Source organism: Physeter macrocephalus, chromosome 1 (genome assembly GCF_002837175.3).
Source record: "Physeter macrocephalus isolate SW-GA chromosome 1, ASM283717v5, whole genome shotgun sequence".
Taxonomy (NCBI): domain Eukaryota; kingdom Metazoa; phylum Chordata; class Mammalia; order Artiodactyla; family Physeteridae; genus Physeter; species Physeter macrocephalus.
In genome coordinates, this window is record NC_041214.2 from 81,980,744 (window position 1) to 82,002,077 (window position 21,334).

A 21,334-nucleotide genomic window follows, 5' to 3' on the forward strand; every position below is an offset into this window, starting at 1 on the left:
CCTGGGCCCCGCAACGGGAGAGGCCACGGCAGAGGAAGGCCCGCATACCACAAAAAAAAAAAAAAAAAAAAAAAAAAAACACAAAAGAAGCAGACTCATAGATATAGAAATACAAATTATTGGTTACCAGTGGGGAGACAGAAGGGGAAAGGGGCAATACAGGGGTAGGGTGAGGAAAAAGGGTTATTTTGGGATTATATGGAATCATGTGTGTGAAACTTTTGAAAATTGTAAAGCACTATAGAATCTAAAGAATCTTTTATTCAATTAAAAAAAAGTGTATGGAAAATCTGAGACTGTCAGGCTGAGATAGGACTTTAGAAATCCCATAGGAATTGGCCAACCCTTTGCTGTACCTGTAGGGGGCTAAGAAACAGAGAGACTAGATAACTACTTCAAGGTCAGATAGCAAGTCACAGGGTGCATAAAGTGGAACTTAAAAAATATATATATTTATATATATTTTATACACACACACCATGTTCACGTACACCACTTTTTCATACTTAGGATCTAGATGTAGTGCAAGTGTGAATAGTGCAGCAGAGAGGATGAGTGAAAACAGGGCTCCAAGAATGGCTCACTTCAACCCCCATGGTCCCTGATACAAAGGTAGTGTGCACACTGGGGAGATTCACAGATGAGATCATTGAAGTTTTCCCAAAGTTACAAACCAGTGTCTTCTCCCTTCTGTTTCCTGGTGCTACACCGTGTTTAACAGTGAGAGACATTTCCTATTACTGAAGATGAGTGCAGAAATAAGAGAAAGACATTAGAACTCGCTTTCTCTGAGAGTCTGAATTAAAGGAGACAAAATGTGATATTTCCCTGGAGTTCATCCAGGACTCCAGAGTAAGTGCACCTCCTTTTTATTTTGCCTATGGATTTTTTTTTTCCTGGAAAGGGTGGAGAGGACTTATGTAAGAAAGAAAGCTGAGTTGCCTCAAAATACAGCCTCCAGGAAGAATGAGGCATCCCCTGCCCAACCTATATTCCTGCTGAGGAGAGAAAAAATGAGGAACTAAAAGTGAAGCCTAGAATCTCCAGCTTGATAGAAAGATTGAAAGCTTGATAGAAATCAACTGGTCTATAAAATCAACTGCTTTCACCAGCTCTTTAGAAAGGAAATACTGCAAGGAAAAGATGTGAGATATAAAGTTGATAGAGAAGTTGTCTGCCTTCATCAATAGTAAAATTTAGAACATGGTTAAACAGAAAAACGTGAACACCAAGGAGACTAGAATCACAGTAATATAGGATGTGAAATATGTAACAAACCTAAATCCAATTAACAGATTAGAAAACTTCAAGATAGATGGGGAAATGTCCTGCTTCAGGTAACATAATCAATTTACTGGCAGAGCCAGAACTTAACCCAAAGTCCATGACTCTTGGAACAATATCCTTTCATGCATGATCCTTAAAGACAAGATGGGTTGATTTCCCTATAGTTATTAGGTAGGGTAAATTATTTAAAACCTATTATCTTATTGAAATATATCCCAGTATGGAAACAAGGAAAGGTGATGTGTTATGCAATTAGCTTGAGTGAATATTTGTTGATTATCCATCCACTTAATGAAAAGGACTAACTCGAAATGAGAGTTGAGACCTGGACCCCAGGTTTCTGCTGTTGAATCCAGTGCTCTTTCCACTCCTCCAAGCTGGCAATTAACTGCATTGTCTATGACCACTTACTGCAGCAGCAGCTGTTTGGAGGGAATGGCAGGAAGCAGAAAGGAAAGAAATGAAATATAGTTTTAATCAGATTATCTATTGAAATACTAGAAAATCTAGTGTTTAAAAAATAAGAATTTTGGGGCTTCCCTGGTGGTGCAGTGGTTAAGAATCTGCCTGCCAATGCAGGGGACACAGGTTCGAGCCCTGGCCCGGGAAGATTCCCACATGCCATGGAGCAACTAAGCCCGTGGGCCACAACTACTGAGCCTGCGCTCTAGAGCCTGCGAGCCACAACTACTGAAGCCCATGTGCCTAGAGCCCGTGCTCCGCAACAAGAGAAGCCACCGTAATGAGAAGCCCGCACACCGCAATGAAGAGTAGCCCCCGCTCACCACAACTAGAGAAAGCCTGCGTACAGCAAGGAAGACCCAACGCAGCCAGAAAAAAAAAAAATGATACCAAAAAAAAAAGAATTTTTGGAGGTATTTAGTAACATGTCCAGACTACAGATATGAATAAATAAAAGGATAAAAGTGTTCTGAAATCCATTTAGAACCTATTATAAACTAATCACTCCTATAGGTTGGTTAGGAAGTTAAATGTTATAATATAGGGTGATATTTTGACTTTATAGATGACGGTTCAAAGAAGATAAGTAAACACACCAATATTCAAATACAAGTCAGTGTAATTTAAAGATCTGCACTTTCCAAAGGTGACCAACTAATGGGGATGGAGATCAGTATGTTCATTTTAATAAATAATGTATATAATAGCAATAGGAGAAAGTTAATTTTGTTTGTGCATTTTTACTCTAAAATATTAAAAATATAGAAAATAATTATAGTTGCTAATGATGTTGTGGCAGGGTGAGCTCTGTTTTATATTGATGGTCTAAAGAGAAACTGGTATAATATCCGGAAATCAATTTAGTAGTATCTATTGGCCTTTAAAATATTTAAATATCTCATAATCAAATAATGCAGCTTCTAATAACGTATTTTAATTAATAGCGTAGTACAGTTTTGCTTTAAGATTATAGTGTTAAAGAAAAATAGAAACAAATCGAATGCCCAATTAGTGGGAAATGGCTAAATTAATTCAATAGCCCTATATAGCAATTTAAAAACATAGGGTTTAATTAAAACACCTGTGTAATGACCTGAGTATGCAGTCATATTAACAGGTTAATTTTAAAAATAACTATATGCATACATTTATACAGACACATATACACACTTTTAACAAAATATATCTTTAATGTGTTCTATCATATGTTCAGTTTGTAAAGCACACAGAATTATATGGAATATATATCTTTGGAAGAGAAAATACCAAAATTTTAACAGTGGTTACCTCTAGGTTCTGGGATAAATGGCTAAGAAGTCATTTTTATGTAATAAAGTAATCAGAATTTCTATTTCAATATATATAATACTAAACAGCAAAGAAACTTGGAAAATATATGACAAATATGTCAAAGAGTTAATATCTTTATTAATAAAGAAAACACTACTACTCCAGTGAGGTAGGGATTAGAGGGGAAAGCAAAGGACATTACTAATCATCTAAAGAAGGAATGCAAAGGGCTAAGACACATATTGAAATACATTTAACTTTGCTCAGAATCAAGGGGTTTCATATTAAAATAAGAAAATATTTATTTTAATTTGTATAGTTGGAAAAGATCATTCTAATACTGTGGTTCTTAACCTCATACAAATGCAATTTGATTCAGCTCTTTGGAAAATAACTTGATTCTGTACGTATCAAGTGACTTAAGTTCATAAACTTTGACCCAGTACTTTTAGATGTAGGAATACTTAACATGGGAAAATGCTCGTAATACCATAATAATTAAAAAAATATATATATGTTGAATATAATCCAATTTTGCTTACAGAATATATATATAAACATAGAGAAAAGACCAAGGAAATTTTTAGCAATAGTTCTCTATGAGTGTTATGCTTATAGATAGCATCTATTTTTTATTTTTATTTTTCAGTTTTGGGCTCTAAATATCACATTATTTTTATAATCTAAAAATTTTAAGTGCAAATTAAAGACAGTATGAGATATGATCTTATCTCTTTGCATATGGATACCTATTTACTTGGACTGTTTTGGATCCCTTCAAATCTTGATTTCACCATTTAGTATTTATTTGCATATCAGTATTTTCATTTTCATCTGTAAGACAGGAATAATAACAGCACATACATCACAAATTTTTATGAGAATTAAATGAGTTTGATATATATAAAGTGCTCTGAAGAGTATCTGATCCACAAAATATACAAAGAAAGAGAGAAACTAAACGCTGTCTACTATGTTACCTTCTACTTGAAGGTTTACAGAAAAAACAACAAACAAACAACAACTATATATATATATATATATATATATATATATATAGCTTGAGTACATCTATAAGATTTAGGACAGAACTTGTCTCCCCTTCTGTAACTATGAGGCTTACTCATCTTTCAGAGCCTCACTAGGGACCTTAAAATGGATGTGATTTTTTATCTTGCTTTGGAATTTAGCTTGAGACTTAAGAGAAAATTGATTTGGTGAATTAATTTAGTGGCCTTCAATAGCATCTACAAATGCTAATTCTTCTTACCTGTCTGGAGCAGCAAAGGAAGGAAATCACTTAACTTGAGAAAGATTAGAGCTGTGAAAGTTACTCACTGTGTCTTGCTGGTCATCCTTTGACTTTATGGTGGGTGGTATTAAAATGATCTGATTGATTTTGTTCTGGAGCAGCTTGGAAAGTCCCAACATTTCTTAGCTTTCACACAAGCTCTATAAAACCCCAATAATTTTTGCCTGTTGCTGGTTTATCATGCTGACAATTTTCCTTCTTGACAAATAATTATTGAAGATTTGACATACTATCCTTGGGTTGAAAGCATCATTTTTCTCTCTCTTCTATTGTAATTAGTTGCTGTTTATTGATTCCTATAGGAAATGCATCCATGTCATAATAAATACTTTGGGTAAAGAATCCATTTTCAACTTTCTGTTTTTTTCTTACGGAGTTAAATTGTTCAATTGGACTTACATTCATCAAGCTTTTAGACATGAAATGTGATATTATGACCAGAAGTGTACTCTGACCTCAAAATTTCATAGCCTCATAGGGGAGACAGACAATTATACAAATTTTTTCATTGTAAGGTAGCATTTTATTATTATTTTATACACATTCATATAAAATAAGAGAAGACTGAACTTCAACTAGGGAATTGGAGAACTCAGATTCATTTGAAGAATTTGAAAATGTTTCAATTTATCAGGTAAAGAGAATGAAGGCGTTTCAAACTAAGGGACCAGATTGAGCAGAGAGGCAGAAATGGTCATCTGGGGCCAGCATGTAGCAAGCAGAGTGGAAAATAGGGATGATGAGGCTGAGAGGGTAGCTTGGGACCAGCCTGTGAAGAAGGATCTTGAGTGCCTACAAAAATAATTGGTTTTGTCCCAATGGCATGGACTCATCCTGAGGAGTAACATGATCATAGTTGTTCTTTAGGAAAGATAAAGTGATGGTGAGGGGCCTCTAGAGGGAGGGGAGAATGTAGAGATATTGCTAGATATTCATTTTCCTACCTCAATCAGGTAAATTTTTGGTGAAAGCATAGAGGGTTGATAAATTTAGAACCAGGCACATATTCTTTCTTGGAATCTCAACTGCTAATATAAAAACAAGTCACCGATCTTTGTTTACTTTAATAAATGACTAACTAAGCCTCTTCTAACTTCTCTGTTCTCTCAATTCAGTAGAACTAGAGTCTTCATGAGGCAAACCCACTAAAACACTTATCTCCATTTTTATGGCTTCATGAAACCTAAACATTTCCTTGTTCTCTATACTTACCCCAAGCCACAGGGGGTAGGCATAGATCTGAAAGACAAAATTGCTTCCACTTTTTACTTCCTAGAATTTTATAGGTACCCTGTTGTTCCCTACCCAAACTTACATAGCGTGGATTAAGAACTTCAGACAAGTATTTTCTGTGTGCTGAAGATTTATATACTTGCTTAACTTTCTCACATAGAGATATAAAATGGAGACATTGATATTTGGTATATTATAAAGATTACATGTCAAATTGGAGAGAAAGAATTATTCAATAAAATGATGAAGATAAGTTATATATTTTGAGTGGAAGTGTATCTTCATTTATTTCTCATACCAATACAGATTCTAGAGAGTGAAAAGATTTGCATATGAAACAATTCAAAAAATGATAATAATATGAAATGATAATATGGCTGAAGGATTTTATAATGTTGGGCTGGCAAAGGCCTTTCAAACTATTTTTGAAAAGTAATAAATCATAAGAGAAAAATGATATGATAAATTCAGTTATGGAAAAAATAAAATTCTTCTACACCAAAAAGCAAACCATAAATCCATATACGAGTTGAAACACCAGAAACACACACACAGGAATACACACAGTGGAAAAATATTTGCAGCACTTATGATAAGGGTTAATATCTTTAATATACAAAGAGCTCTTACATGAGTATCTGTTAAGAAGGATATTCAACAAAATTTTAACAGTATTATTTCAGGAAAACATACATGTTAATCTTACATCTTGAATGACTTCTCCTTCCAATGCACTAGATTTACAGCAGTGTCATTTTCATTCAAGGGATAGTGCTGACCCCTGATTCTGAGGCCATAATGCTTTGAGGAATTTGAGGGAAATAGCTGGGAATGAAAAACTATGAGCTGTGAGTAAAGTTAAATAAAGTTGTTCTGACTCCTGAGGACTTGGGAAACCTACTTACAATCTTTGAGTTTGTTTATTTACCTGTAAAATGGGGATAATAATACCTACATCATTAGGTTATTAGGAAAAGTAATGCATATTAATAAACCTTTGAGATCCAAGATAAGCATTGTTGCATGGCGAATACAGAGAATGGTTGCTTCTCTGTAACCTTTTGCTTAAATAAATGCATGATGTTTACATCAGGTATTCACACTAATTCTGAAATCAAACATTATCAGATGTACTTTGATTCACTCTTTTATGAAAATGTTTGTGCTAAATTCAAATTTAAATGGATTAGTAGCTATTAGTGAATTTAATATGAGGATATCCTAGAGCAAAAAACATGGATTTTTCCCCCTAGTACATTGTACCTTTTTCTTTATGTCATTTAAGCATCTTAGTATCTGTGCAACCCAACTGCTTCATTGTACAGTTCAAAGATTAGCAAACTGAGGTACAAATATCCCAGCAAAATAAGAGAAATGTAAATAATCCTCTAAATCACTTCCATGAATTCTGGACAGAGACTCTTATCTTTATAATGGTCTTTAGAAATCATTTAGTTCTGCCTCTCATTTCACAAATGAGGAACCTGAATCCAGAGTGGTTAAGTAACCTGCCCCAAGGGCACAGAATCGGTAATAGTTCCTGTATCTCCTAGTTACTCCTGTAACCCCCAGTCCAGTGCTCCTTCCCCTCATGTACCCAAAACACACAAGTAGCCTCAGCAGATTTATCATATCTTACATGTGAGATACACACATTTTAGATTTTGGTAGTTATGTAGATAGAGATCATAGTCTGACTGGCATGTGCTGAAGGCTAAGGTGGTAGATAGAAGGAATTTGATCTTTTTAATCCATCAAATCCTGCTGGGAATCTTTTGACTTTGCGAAAGATGAAATTTGTTTACATTTGATAAAATATCATCAGCATCTGAAACTGTGGACCTTAGATTTAGGGGTTCAAGTGGTTACACTACTCTAATCATGTAAAAAAGAATCCAATAATGACTTTCTAGGCAGTTGTGCTAATGGCATTTGCTCCAGATTAATTTCCAAACCTGACTCATTCAGAACTTCCTACTGGGCTGTAGAAAATACAGATGTAGGGGTTGTATCCCTGGAGAGTCTTATTCAGTAGATACAGGGCCAGGTCAAGAAATCTGTTTTTAAAAAGCACCCTGGATGATTCTCAGGGTCATCCAAGTTTTTGAACCACTTAACTAAGTACAGCTTTAAGGAAACAGCTAACTGCTTTCTACTATTGACCCAGAAGCTGTCAGTGGGTGTATAATTTAAATTCATGGTACAAAATAATGAAATTGCATTTTTCAAGTCATTTCTTTTTTACTTTCTTTCTCTCTCTCTCTTTTTTTTTTTTTTTTTTTTTGCCTTGCAGCTACAGCTTATTTGGTTAATTACAGGTAGTAGGAGGTCATCTTTCCAATATTTCAGTGAAGAAATGAGCATTTTGTCTGATATAAATTTGTAGCATTAGTGTTGTCATATTCTTGGACACGAGATCAAATGATATTACTGAAAAATTTTTTCAGAAAAAGAAACATTCTTACTAGTAACTTAGGGGCTAAAAAGTAAATATCACCCCATGATCATATTATCCTTTATGTGCATGCATTTTATGGATGCAAAAAGTGAAGTAAAGAGGAGGCATATCCAAGGTCATGAATATATTTGCACACTTTATTTTTAAAGTTTATATACTAACCTATTCTGGCTTCTAATTTTCATCTAAATTTTAGAATAAATCTAAATATTAACTTACTGTACAGATATCTTGTCCAGTTATAACTTTCACGCAGGACAGGGAATTTGGCTTCCCAAGTGTGGGGAGAGGAGTGATGTTTAGATATAAATCTAATTGAATTATGTAGACTACTCGACAGCAATGAGCATATTTTAGTGGATCGCACAATAACCATCAGGGTACATTTCATCTTCACTAAATCATGGTAAGCAAGGCCAGATTCTACATGAATGTTGTCATGTATTTATGTAAATATATTTTTAAGGCAAAAGCTAATTGGTCTTTCAGACTTTAAGTTTTATTCTTTTTATTAGTAATTACCTGTTTATAAAAATATTATCTTTGAGCATTAATGAAAACTAGATACGGTAGAGAAAATAAATATTCAAATAGATTAGCTACTGTATTGATTCCATGTTTCAAGAAATATGATAGAAAGAAACAGGTTTTTTTTTCTTAAAGGGCTTTAAAAAAATGGGCACTTTCCCCAGGATTTCTATTTCCTGTACATAATGTGGATGTTTGTTTGTTTTTACAAGTTAACGGGACCAATGGTTTAAATTGTAATTGAAACATGCTCTGGACGATCAAGTGGCTTATGTTAGCATAGCTTTGCTTGAAACCACTGGCGTTTCTCTTGGGAGAAGAAGTTGAAAACCCTTCATCTATCAGGCAGTGGATTTTAATTTTTATATTAAGGACATATAAGCATGGTTTCCCCAAATTTCTAACTGTGTAATCATTCTTGAAACTCCACATCTAAGTTTAAAAAGTGGAAACAACAAAACAAAACTTTCAAAAGCTTTCCCTGAAGTTTTACTTTTCAGTTGCAAAGTGTAAAACAACTTTCTGAAGTGCCTTCTGTAAGTCCTGGTGGTGGTACGGTTTGTGGTTTGGGGAGATTTTGTTTTCAGGAAAGAGTGTACTTTCTTATGAAAGAGACAAGGGAAAGTTTTACCTGTCTCTCTCCTTTTTTTTTTTTTTTCCCCCTCTCTTTCTTTCTTTTTCTTTTAAAGATTGGTGATAAGGAATTCTAACTACTTAATGAGATGGGAGAGGCCTCACTCCATTGGAGTGGAGGAGTCCAGGTGGAAGTTGATGGATTGGACAGGTAAAGAGAAGAGTCCCGCCCCCTCATGCCTATAGTTGGGTATATATTAGGGAACCTAGAATTATGTACAGAGAGAGAAAGACAGAGAGGGACTTGAGGTCTGTTATCTTCTTAGTAGATTCCTACTGTAAGGGTCTCAGAGGGGGTGGGGGGTTGGCAAAATCCTGGAGCCAGAAGAGAGGACAGCGGCATTGATCAATCTTACAGCTAACATGTTGTACCTGGAAAACAATGCCCAGGCTCAATTTAGTGAGGTAAGGCTTTTAGATTTTAGCACTCCATTTAGAGATGCTATTTCATGTCTATTTTTTTAATAAAAGCTTACATATTGGTGGTTCTTGGTCACCCAATGTAATGTTTTTGCAAACTGTGTATAGGAATCTCTTTTCTTGGTTAATATTTTCTGTGGTGACTGTAAGATTCTTTTTTAAGTAAAAGATGAAACAGTTGGAGAAAAGGGAAAAGAAAAATTTCTGGGTGATGTTATGTATTTGAGGAAGCCCAATATTCAGGAGTTTATAAAATCACTTTGTATAAGAACAGACTGAGAGAGCAGATCACATTCTGCCAGATACACTGAACTGACTCCTCTGTTGGGTATTCATGTATCAGTAAGACAAATTAGTTGATTGTGTCTCAACTCAGTTAAGTTCTCAGTTTTATCTTCAAACTTCATCCTAAAAGCAAATGATGCTTTTTTTTTTTTCTTTTAAGTAATCAGGTGAGATTTTTTTAAGCCATCTTCATTTTGAATTCTGTCAATCCAGAGACCCATCTAAATCCTGAGGGGACTTCACTCAAGTCCCTATTGTCTGGTGATTGACTTCGACTTTCACTGTATGATGACAAAGTTATTTTGGAGCGATGCATTATTAAATATTTATACATGCATACATGTAAATGTATATTATAGCACATAGGATTTTATTTAAGGAATTGATGTTTGCCTCCCTGATCTCTCCTCAACACGTTTGTCTCAGGGATTTAAATCTCTGAAGGGATAAGAAAAAAATCCTAAAGAGACTGTAAGGCTTTGAGGAAGTTTCCTAAGGTTGAGGGAGGTCTAACAACAATATTAGTTTACATTCCTCAGAATAGGGCAGCTGTGTTGACACTAATCAGATGAGGGGGAGAATGCAGTGTGGAGAGAGCTAGTTCAGTGTTTCGGATGAAAATGCTTGCAGGTGAATGCTTGGAAAAGTAGACTGTAGTACTCAAATAGCGCTCCTTAAAAATCAAAACAAAGTGTATAGTACTCGGACAGACAGCACAAGGAAGCGTCCCCAACAGACAACAAAGCAAGGCCAGTGCTATCACATATTGACCACACTATTGTCTAGACAGTTGAACTATGTAAATATAGCAGGGGAAATATCGAGTTATCTAAAGAAGGAAAAGGAAGTGCCTATTTTCCTTTAAAACATTCAAGTAGGCTTGCTTGTCCTCAGTGGAGAAACTTGAGTTTCTTGTTTTTGCTTTAATATTGAAAGTTAGCTTAAAATGTTACTAAGCAATATTAAAAAAAAAAAAAAAACGAGGTAACTTCTATGATTATCTTCTTTCTATTTGATCCAATGTTGTCCAGTTTTGATCATTAAAAAAAAGATCTGTCGGTCATATCATATCTGACTTTGTGTTCATGAGATATTTCACGCGCAGTCATTTATAAGCAGGCTGGGATCTCTGGGTGTGTAAGTTAAAAAAGGTAGAAGCAAAAGTTGATTTAGAAGTAACTGTAAGAAAAGTATGAAGTTGATGTGAAGTGGAAAGAAATGATTATTTCTCATAAAAGGAAAAAAATTGCATGGATACTGTGATGAGAAGATATTTGTAGGAATGACTGCCTTTTATGGAGGTAAAAGAGTCATGCTGTATGTGAGAGTACGGCATACTCACAGTGAAAGAAAATACCTTGACATGAGTCTGCGTTTTTCAAAACTTTAAGGGATATGTGATCAAGAGGCAGCAGCTGTCTGTTTTCTCCTTGAAATGCTGCTAATGTACATAGAGGCTACTGATGAAGAAACATGGCGGCATTTCTCTACCCTCCTGTGTCGTTTCATGTATTTCTGTCATGATTTTTATATCCGTCTGCTGGTGTGTGTAATATGCATTATCTTCATGGCTTCATTTCCGTTCTATTGCTTAAACCGGTTTTCTTTTCTGCATAGGGTTATCTTTTAATAACTAGCCCTTTGTAGAAATGCAGTTCTACATGTAGGTATATGAAATGCCTGGGACCACAGGGCCCTGAGAATCCAGAAATTTCATACACAAGTTATAATGCTTTAGCATTCACCTTCTGGTAACATTTATTAATAACTGTCAGTATGGAATCAGCCATTTATGATTATCACATAAGAATTGTTAAAAAATGGTCAGATTAAGAATAAAAAGGCATGTCACTCCCCGTGAGGGTGAAAATTATTTGAAAACCATAACCTGTTCTCTGACTTCAAATAATTTTTGAATTTAATTTGCTAGCAAATTCCTTGGATTGGTAACTCAAAAATGATATAAGAACACTGTTCCTCCCTTCCCCTTTTCCACAATTTTCCAGTTCTTTCCCCCCAAGCAGAGCTTGGGGAAGCTGTTACTGAACAGGAAAGGGTCTGGAAGGGAGGGGAAGGCAAGCAGGATATAACAGGCAGGGCTTAAGTTTCCACCCTTGGGTTGCAATGAAGAGGCCTCAAGCAAGCACCTTTCCAATGTGCCAGGCTGGAATGATACAGCCTCTGGGATTGGTCTCATACTTGGAGAGAGAGGCACTAAAGAAAGGAAATTGTTCATAGATTAAGTTTTAGTTCCATTTTCTTGCCAGAAAACCTGGGGTGTCTGTGTGTGTGTGTGTGTGTGTGTGTGTGTGTGTGTGTGTGTGACAGACAGACAAAGAGACAGAGAGAGAGAGAGAGAGAGAGAGAGAGAGAGAGGGAGAGAGTGTTTGAGAGCCCTCAAACTCCTCCTTAGAAGAATGACATTTTATTAAAAAATCCCCATCTGGGCTTCTGTATGAAGATGGAAAGGTACTTTGGTGAATGGGTTACAACATTCAGGACTTCAACTCATATACTGAATCACCTCATTTTACAAATCAAGGTTAATGATTTCTCTTTTTGTAGTTGAGAGAGCTATAGATATAAAAATCAGTCCCTGTTTACTTAATGTTTTCTCTTTAGGCAGAAATACACTCTAAAAAGGGCCACTGTGATTCATGGTAAGTGCTCCAAAAAAGTTTCCATGAAGAACTGGTATGCAAATCTAGTTGAGAGTAAGAAGAAAAGTACTGAGGCAGCGGTATAAGCTCTGAGTGTTCAGGTCATTGCCAATTAATTGACCTCTGGGCCTGCATTGGCAAGGAAAATAGTCTTTCATGTTCCAATACTGTTTCCAAAGGCTAACTCACATTTTTTCCCATGGGAGTGGTTTTTCTCTTTATAGTTAATCAATGTATTCTTTTTAGCTTTCCCAAGTTGTGCCTCTGAGATATTTAGCACCGTAAGTAAAATCACAGCAGGTAAGAAGCAGAAACAGCAGACTTCATTCGGGTGTCAGCCAGGCTGCGCTTCTCACTCCATGCTGTGGCCTTAGATTGCACTACTTGTTTTACAATTGGTTGCCCTCAAGCCCAGAGGGGACTGGGAGAAAGAGATCTTAGATCACAGATCATAGATCATACTTTCCTTCACTGCTATTGGAAAAATGAGTGATGATAATAAATCACTTATCCTTTACCTAGATAAGGAAAAAGCATGTTTGGTTTGTTTTGTTTTCTAGAAGAGCAGTGATCCTCAACGGGGGTGTGGAGTGTACAGTAGGAAGTATGAATGAATGGCTGGTTAACTATAGCAATCAAAAAAATATTGGTTGTTCTTTCATCACACCACATATATTTTCTGAATACAAAGTTTGTTAAAATTTTCTTAGACAATAAGCATATACAGAATTTGGTTTCTTTTTATATTATCAATTGTTTCATGTATTTTATTTTTTTCCACTTTGAAATTTTTTTTTTGAATTTTATTGTATTTTTTTTATACAGCAGGTTCTTATTAGTTATCTATTTTATACATATTAGTGTATACATGTCAATCCCAATCTCCCAGTTCATCCCACCACCACCACACCAATTACAGAATTTAGATTTTATATTCTTCCTATTAAGGGAGGGAGTATATATCTGAGGTCATGAGATTTTATGTTTATCAAGGAAAGATATGGGTAAAACAGTTGAGAACTATGTTACCACAGTGTACCCAAGCTTTCTTTGAGGTGCATGTAATTGCATTGGGAGGGACTTGTGCTTGTGAGATAGAGAGGAATGGGTAAAAATCCTCCCTTCACAGTAACAGTGTGAAATTAAACTTTTCCTCTGTTGAATACATTTTAAACTTCTAATTGTTTTATGTCAGTAGATAAGAAAGAGCGAACACAGATACCCAAAAGACACCTCAGTGAAAAATGACTTGGTTATTTCCATAAACGTCTTACTGTCTTGAAAATGAAAGATTTTCCAAGTCCAATAGATTCAGAATTTTCTTTTAAATGTATGATGAGCAAAAAGTCAGATGACTGATACAGCGTTATTGTTCAGTGTCAGTTTAGGGAATGAGTTGCCTGTGAAGGATATCCAGTAGGGTAGTGGATTTTGGTTCTGGAAGAGAATGGATTGAAATGTCAAGGTAAAACAGTTGATAACAAGAGTTAAGCTATAAATCTTATCCCAGATCTTCTCTTAAGAACACAATTTGGAGGCACAAGAAAATAGGGACCTGTGGCTTATTAATGTGTTATCTCTATAAAAATTTTATAATTTTCACTTCTACCTTTTAATTAAGTTGAAATTTGTTAATAGTCATGAGGAGTAGTATTGAGGAAGAGAAACTTAGGTTAGAAAAAGGACTATAGACTTACTCTTTGTAAATAAATGTTTACTGAGCATCAGTTACATATAAGATGGTACATAGGATACAAAAATGAGTAGGAAACAGTTCCTACACTGATAAGTTACAGTTCATAGGGGGAATGAATACATACAGTTATAATTAATACAGGAGAGATCTTAAGTGTCATATGAGAAATGTGAGCAAGATAATATAAAGGATCAAAGAGAAAGAGAGTGTCTCAAAGCAGGAAGATCACAAAAGTCTACATGTACATGTGTGATGCAGATTCACTTGGAAGGACATGTAGAACTTTCTAAAGTTTTAGAAATAAAACAGGGAAGGGGGATTTCAGGCGAAGAAACAAGCATCAGCAGAGGCACAGAAGTAGGGTGAATATTGGGGTACTCAGATAGTTCTGGTGGAACTGAAAGTATGAAAGAATTAGAAAGTAAAGGTAGAATTGCAAGGTAGAGTGGCTCACGGAGCACCATAGCACATTTAATATAGTGGCAACGATAAACCATGGAAAGGTTTTAAACAGAGGAATGGTGTAATTGGGGCTGTACTAAGGTGCACTTGGGAGGGATAAATGGCTTTGTTCAAGGCTGCCTAGAAGTATAAAAATGCATTTCTCTGAATTGCACATTGGGCGCTCGTTTTGTAAGAATATCCATCACTTCTCTGGAACCTTTTGAAAAGGTAGAAATGGATTGTTTCTAAAGTCTCATGAAACTTGTGTTTTCCCTGCCCATAGCTCTCTTTAATAGCTATGGTTTCTGCCATAGAGAAGTTGGGAACTATTCGTCTTGGTTTGTCCCTATTTATTCCTGCTATTTAAGTGTAATTATTAATAGCACCTCTTTAATTTTCCAAAAGTGTTCCACTTAGAAGATAAAATGTATGGTCATCCTATAAGTAAAGACCCACTATTTATTTTATTATTTCTCCCCACTCCCCACCCAAAATAAAAAAGTAGTATATATTTGGTTATAAACTAGACACAGTGTCTTTGATATCCCAGCCACAAATCATTTAGATTATTTCCCTTACAAAAAGGAGCATTTCCTTACAACTCAGCACTTACTGAGAGCTAGCTAAGTGCAGTCATGGTGTTTGTGCCAGGCACTGGAAAGAAAGCAGAAATAAGTAAGTTGCAAGCCACTGGCCTCTGAGAATTCACAATCCTAGTGTGTACTTAAGGTATTCATAAGTGACTCCAGTTTAAAACAGAATGTGGTAAGAGACACCAAAGGCTCTCAAAGACAGCGAAATGGGTCAAACCTGCTCATGACGAAGGTAATAGTTCACATAGTTTGAGAACTAGAATTTAGCCACAGGGGGAGGAAGGAAGGTCATTCTAGGTAGAAGGTAGAAAATTAATAAAAATGCAAAGAATAACTGCACAGGACCAAATGAAAGAGCATGCTATATTGACTTGAAAAGAGAATGTTGATTTAAACTCTGATCTATATTTAATACGTATGTCAAAATGGAAAGCTTTTATAAGAAACAGCAAAAAAAGATGGCAAGGGCTTTTATCTCACTAAGAGCTAGAACCCATGAATATTCTGAAAGCATGGGCAGTGTTCAGAATTCGAGATTCAAAACTTTTTCTCCATGCTCTAGGAGTGACAAGGGTCATCCTGCAAGGAGGGAGAAAAATTAGTCCAAATGATTGCTTGGTCTGGGCAAAGTTCATTGTTTCCTGTTCCCATTCCTTAGACCTCTATAGAGATAGATAAGGTGTCTCACTCTTACAGGGACTTGGTAATTACATTATTAAAGTAATCAAAGCTAGGAACAAACTCTAGACTGATTTTCTATGTTAATTAGGATTAACTTTACTTATTAAATAGTCATCTTAGAATCAGGATGAGAAAACTCTCTTCCCTGATCACTGCTCTAAAAGCAGATAAATGTGACACAATATGCCAAATATGACTTTTGTTCAAGATGAGAATCCCAATTGGAAAATAATAGAGCAGACCTAAATATGAATGTATCATTTAAGAAACAACTGCCCAAATTTACCCCAAAACAATAACAATACAAAATCAAGATCTTGGGATCACAAATTTTAAAATCTTTGCCATAAATTTGTCAAATTTCACTTTGGACAAGGATATACATTTTCATTTAAGATTTGAAAAGAAATATTGGGGGAAGGCATGTCTTTACTTCTCTTCATATCATCACCTCCCACAATCTCCTTCATCACTTCCATTTCACCCAGGAAGAAAATGTAAGCAATTTAAAAGATAATGGTGGGGTAGGCAAGGGTAAGTTCTTGGGGAAGGTAACTCAGTCACTTGATTTAAAGGCAAAGGGAGTGGGTAGGAGGGAGAACGATGCTCTATGATAAATGGGAAGATGTCCAACATTGTATCTCATTCCTTTCTTGTCCTTACCAAACTTAATCCTCTTCTAACACAAAGTGAATTTTGTTGAAATGTGTTTTGTTCTGGCTTTAACTCTGCAAATATTAGGGGAAGCAGTGAAGTTCCACAGATGACCCTGTTGCTATACAACCTCCTTTGCAGAAAAAATTAGTTACCTGAAATGTCTTTTCAGAAACAGTACTTTATGCTTCCCCACACTTGATTTTTTTATTGGGTCTGATATTGTAGCACCCCTATCCTATCCCCAAAGCATTCCTTTCCATTTTTCTGGGGAAAAAAGTCTTAGAAAGTTCTTCTTTCTATATTTATTTCATGCTTGAAATAATGACTAACTTTATTCTGTTTCAGTCTCTTTTCCAAAGACATAGTAAAATTGAACCATCCTGTAAATTCTGAGATAGCTTCCCCAGACAGTATTTACCTGTCAATGTAAAATTCAGTAACTAGTGTTAAGATAAAGCACATGTTAATTCTAGCTAAGGGAATAACTAGCAACAATAAAACATTTTTGGAATGTCAGTGGATGTGTGTAGAGTGTAAACTGATATCTTATGCAAAACTTGTGATTTGAATTGCATCTTGTCTGTGTTTCTTAAATGGGACAAAAAAAAAAAAGATTTCCTTATAAAAGCTGAAAGAGGGAATTTTGAGTCAAGCTGTGGTGTGTTGCCAGGGGCGGAAATTTATGAAACACTCTCGTCAGCTCTTCTGGAAACACTACAAAAGAAATAGTTCTACTTTCTTATTGCTGCTAAAGCCACTAATAGGTGCAGTTTAGTATAATACCCCTATGAGCATTACCACCCCCAAAGTGAGCTTGCCTTGGAAAGAACTCTGTACAGGCATTTTCTTTTTCCTTTTAAGCTTGCGCAAAACACCCAAAGGGGCCATTTCCAATCCAGGCAGCGATCTTTCTCAAGTTCATTCTTTCTCAGATCACAGAGACAATGGGGAATATGCCCTGTTTACTCAAATCAGTCTGGATTAGTGTCACTCTATTGATGGAATCAGAATTAAAAGGAAAACCATTACTCTCTCAAAGGGCAACATCAGATGTTTTGGGAATGGCTTGATTACTTTTAAATAGACCATTTGAGACTCTGTCACCAGACTAAAGTTGAGGACTCCACAAGATCTACACAGAGAGAAACGGTAACACTGGATAAAGTAGAAAGCCCATAATAAGCCTTAGGCCTGGGAAATTATTTCAGTAGATAATCCCAAAGTGCTTGAAAGCCTGAAAATCAGAATAGTGAGAATTCAGAGAAGTTACTTTTCCTGCCTTCTTTCTATACACCAACTCTACCCCTCAAATATTTACCTTCAGGTCAGATCCTTTCCAGTTTTTAAAGCCTTGCTAGGGGCCTGCTTCACTCCTAAAAATGTCTCAGATTCCACCGCCCCCCCATTCAGAATCACCCGACTTCCTCTGAACTCTTTGTACTTCTCTGTTCCTCCCTCATTGCTCTCTGTCTCTGGACTGGAAACTGTTGGAGGGTAGAGGATATGTGGTATTTATCTCTGTATCCTCCCTGGGGTCACCAAATAATGTTCCTGAATGTGACAGAAGTATGCGTCTGTTGCTGCTGCTTGGAGGGCTATCTTCAGATAAAAATATGGCATAAATACGTACAGAAATGGCTGTTTGTAACTGATCTGTGCAGAAAGCAAAGCAATTGCACACACTGTACAAGCCTGGTCTTCACTTGGATGTTCTGAATCATATGGTTTTCTCTGACATCTTGTAAGTCTTTTTTTTTTTTTTTTTTTTAATGAGTCCAGATATTTATTTCCATTATACTTCAAGTGGCAAGAAAGTTTTTGAAAGACAGGGCAGTTTCCTGAGTAAGGAATGACTTGTTCTCTAACAGAGGTAAACAGTGTAAAGTGTACTGCTTTCACTTAATTGATTACCCGGGAGGACAGAGAATGTGTTTGATTTTTCTACAAAACGGAACCGATTAGATTTTTATCTTGCTTTGCAGTCACTTTTTAAATGTGTTTACTTGCTTCCACACCATTCCCTTCATTCATTTTGTCTCCTGATGTCTCTCCATCATCACCAGGGATGTGGGTGGTTTGCTCTGGGTGAATAAGCTTGATGATTTGCAAACACTTTCACATTTTATTTTCTATGGTGTTATTACTAAAGGATGCCTGAGAAAACTTTAAGTCATTTTGTTCTTAAACGTGGTGCCCTAGGTTTTTTTTTTTGTTTCTGTCCAAATAAGACACTAATGAGCTGTTGTAATTATTAAACTGATTGATTGATTGTTACTTTCATAATGGGGTAAACAGAATGAAATGAATAGATGAGTGTCTTTTCAAAGTAAGGCATGTCTTTGGCATAGCTGGAAACTTTGGTTTTATTTTGCAGTTAAAAGTGAATCTTAAAGGAACACTTCAATGTTACATAAGTCACCATGTCTAATTACAAAGCATAGTAAGTCACTGAAAACTTTATATCAAATAAAATGAAAAGTGTAGCAATCAACAAAGAACTTGACAAGCAAAAGCAAATTAGAACTTAAAAAACAGTGTTCCTCATTTGAATATGTACAGAATAGTAAGATTGAGTAGTATAGTCCTTATTTCATGTTTTAGTTTTCCATTTGCAAATAAAGGCTAGTGTTTCAACCTGTGTGTGTGTGTGTGTGTGTGTGTGTGTGTGTGTGTGTGATAAAGTCTGGGAAATGAAGTCATGAATTTAGACCATTTACAAGAAATGCTTTGTAAGTCTGATAAACTACAATCTCAGTTCCTCAAAACATACTTTTGTAAGCCCTTAATTATAGCATTATTCTAAACTGAATTCTAGCTAACTGGGCAGAAAATCATGGAAATTAGAGAGGGAGGGACCAATTTTGTGGCCTCTCTATCAGAAACTAACATCTTACTCGAGGCTTGTGTCTGGGTGGTTTCTCTATCCGCAGGAAGTAAATCATTATATGACCACAAAGATTTGTATTCTTATTGCTGACCTAGATGCATGAGAAACAAAATCTAGACCATCAGGTAAGAAACACTGCCTTGGCACAAAAATGTGTATGTGTTTGTTTCAAGGAAGTAGAAGCTCATTAATAAACTTCCCAGCTAGGTGTGAACTACCAAGTATTACTCATGGCCTTGTGAGTGACAGGACTGGCTATTCTGCTACTAGTTCCCATAACAGCTGAAGCTCAAAGCACAATTCCCACCTACCAGAACAAATCAAAACACAAAGTAAAGGTCACTGAGATTATTTGGAGACATTCAAGGGCAGTAGTATGTAAAGAGGTGACTCTGATTTGGAGACAGACTTACTTCAGAGTAAAAAAGCAATACTTATTTGGGTTATAGTTGAGTTAGAATAAAATATACTTTCTGAAGGTGATTTTTATTTTGAAATGTTTTGCACTTATTCTTTAATATTTGCTGGACACCTACTATGTCCCAGCCATGGTTCCAGGTATGATACTCAGCACTAAACAGATATCATCTCTCATAATTGTTTAGCAGAGAAGACCAACATTAAAAAGTACTTATACAGATAATTAATTTTCAATTATAATTATGTGATGCAAAGGGGAAAGTTACTGTGCCCCGACCATGTGAAACAAAGAATACCTATCTGGGCCCTCCAGGAAGGCTTTGACTTGGAAATGACATTGAAGCTAAAACTGAAAGATGAGTTGGGAAACAGCCTGCAGGTGCAAAAGGCTTGAGGACTGAAGAAGTTTGCCTTTGAAAAACTGAAGGCATGCCATTCTTTAGTAAGCAAAGAGGACGGTTTCAAATAGTATGGTGTAGGGCAGTTTAGAGATTTGAGGCTTGTGTTCTGAGATTATAAACCTGCTCAATGTGTTCAAGCATGAGGATGGCATGATCAGATCTTCAGGGAGTTTCCAGTGGTAGCTCCAAGGAGCTGGGTCTCCAAAAGAATGGCTAAAGTTTTATATCCTGTCTTTAATGAGTGGAAAATATTTTCTTTAGATATAAAATAAGTACGCTTTCATTGAGTGTAACTCTTATTTATCTTTTTTTTAAAATTAAATTTAATTTTTTTAATACAGCAGGTTCTTATTAGTTATCCATTTTATACATATTAGTGTATATATGTCAATCCCATTCTCCCAATACATCACACCACCACCACACACCACCACCACCACCCGCTTTCCCCCCTTGGCGTCCATACGTTTGTTCTCTACATCTATGTCTCTATTTCTACCTTGCACACCGGTTCATCTGTACCATTTTTCTAGATTCCAAATATATGCGTTAACATACAATATTTGTTTTTCTGAATTACTTCACTCTGTATGACAGTCTCTAGGTCCATCCATGTCTCTACAAATAACCCAATTTCATTCCTTTTTATGGCTGAGTAATATTCCATTGTATATATGTACCACATCTTCTTTATCCATTTGTCTGTCGATGGACACTTAGGTTGCTTCCATGTCCTGGCTATTGTAAAAAGTGCCACAATGAACATTGGGGTGCATGTGTTTTTTGAATTATGGTTTTCTCTGGGTATATGCCCAGTAGTGGGATTGCTGGGTCATATGGTAATTCTAGTTTTAGTTTTTTAAGGAACCTTCATACTGTTCTCCATAGTGGCTGTATCAATTTACATTCCCACCAACAGTGCAAGAGGGTTCCCTTTTCTCCACACCCTCTCCAGCATTTATTGTTTGTAGACTTTTTGATGATGGC

At 35.8% G+C, this 21,334-nt stretch overlaps 1 protein-coding gene across 20 annotated transcripts in view; it reads left to right on the top strand.

Moving 5' to 3' along the window:
• The window catches only part of TP63 (tumor protein p63), a 235,575-nt gene that overhangs the window by 123,727 nt on the left and 90,514 nt on the right, over positions 1 to 21,334 (top strand). The window contains exon 1 of one of the 20 annotated variants that reach the window (XM_028492270.2): positions 9,413 to 9,608. The exons of the other annotated variants lie outside the window; for them this stretch is intronic. Within the exon in view, the coding sequence (XP_028348071.1) occupies positions 9,567 to 9,608 (42 nt within the window). The 5' untranslated portion in view covers positions 9,413 to 9,566. Of the gene's footprint in view, positions 1 to 9,412; positions 9,609 to 21,334 lie in introns of those variants that run through there. 20 annotated transcript variants of the gene reach the window in all.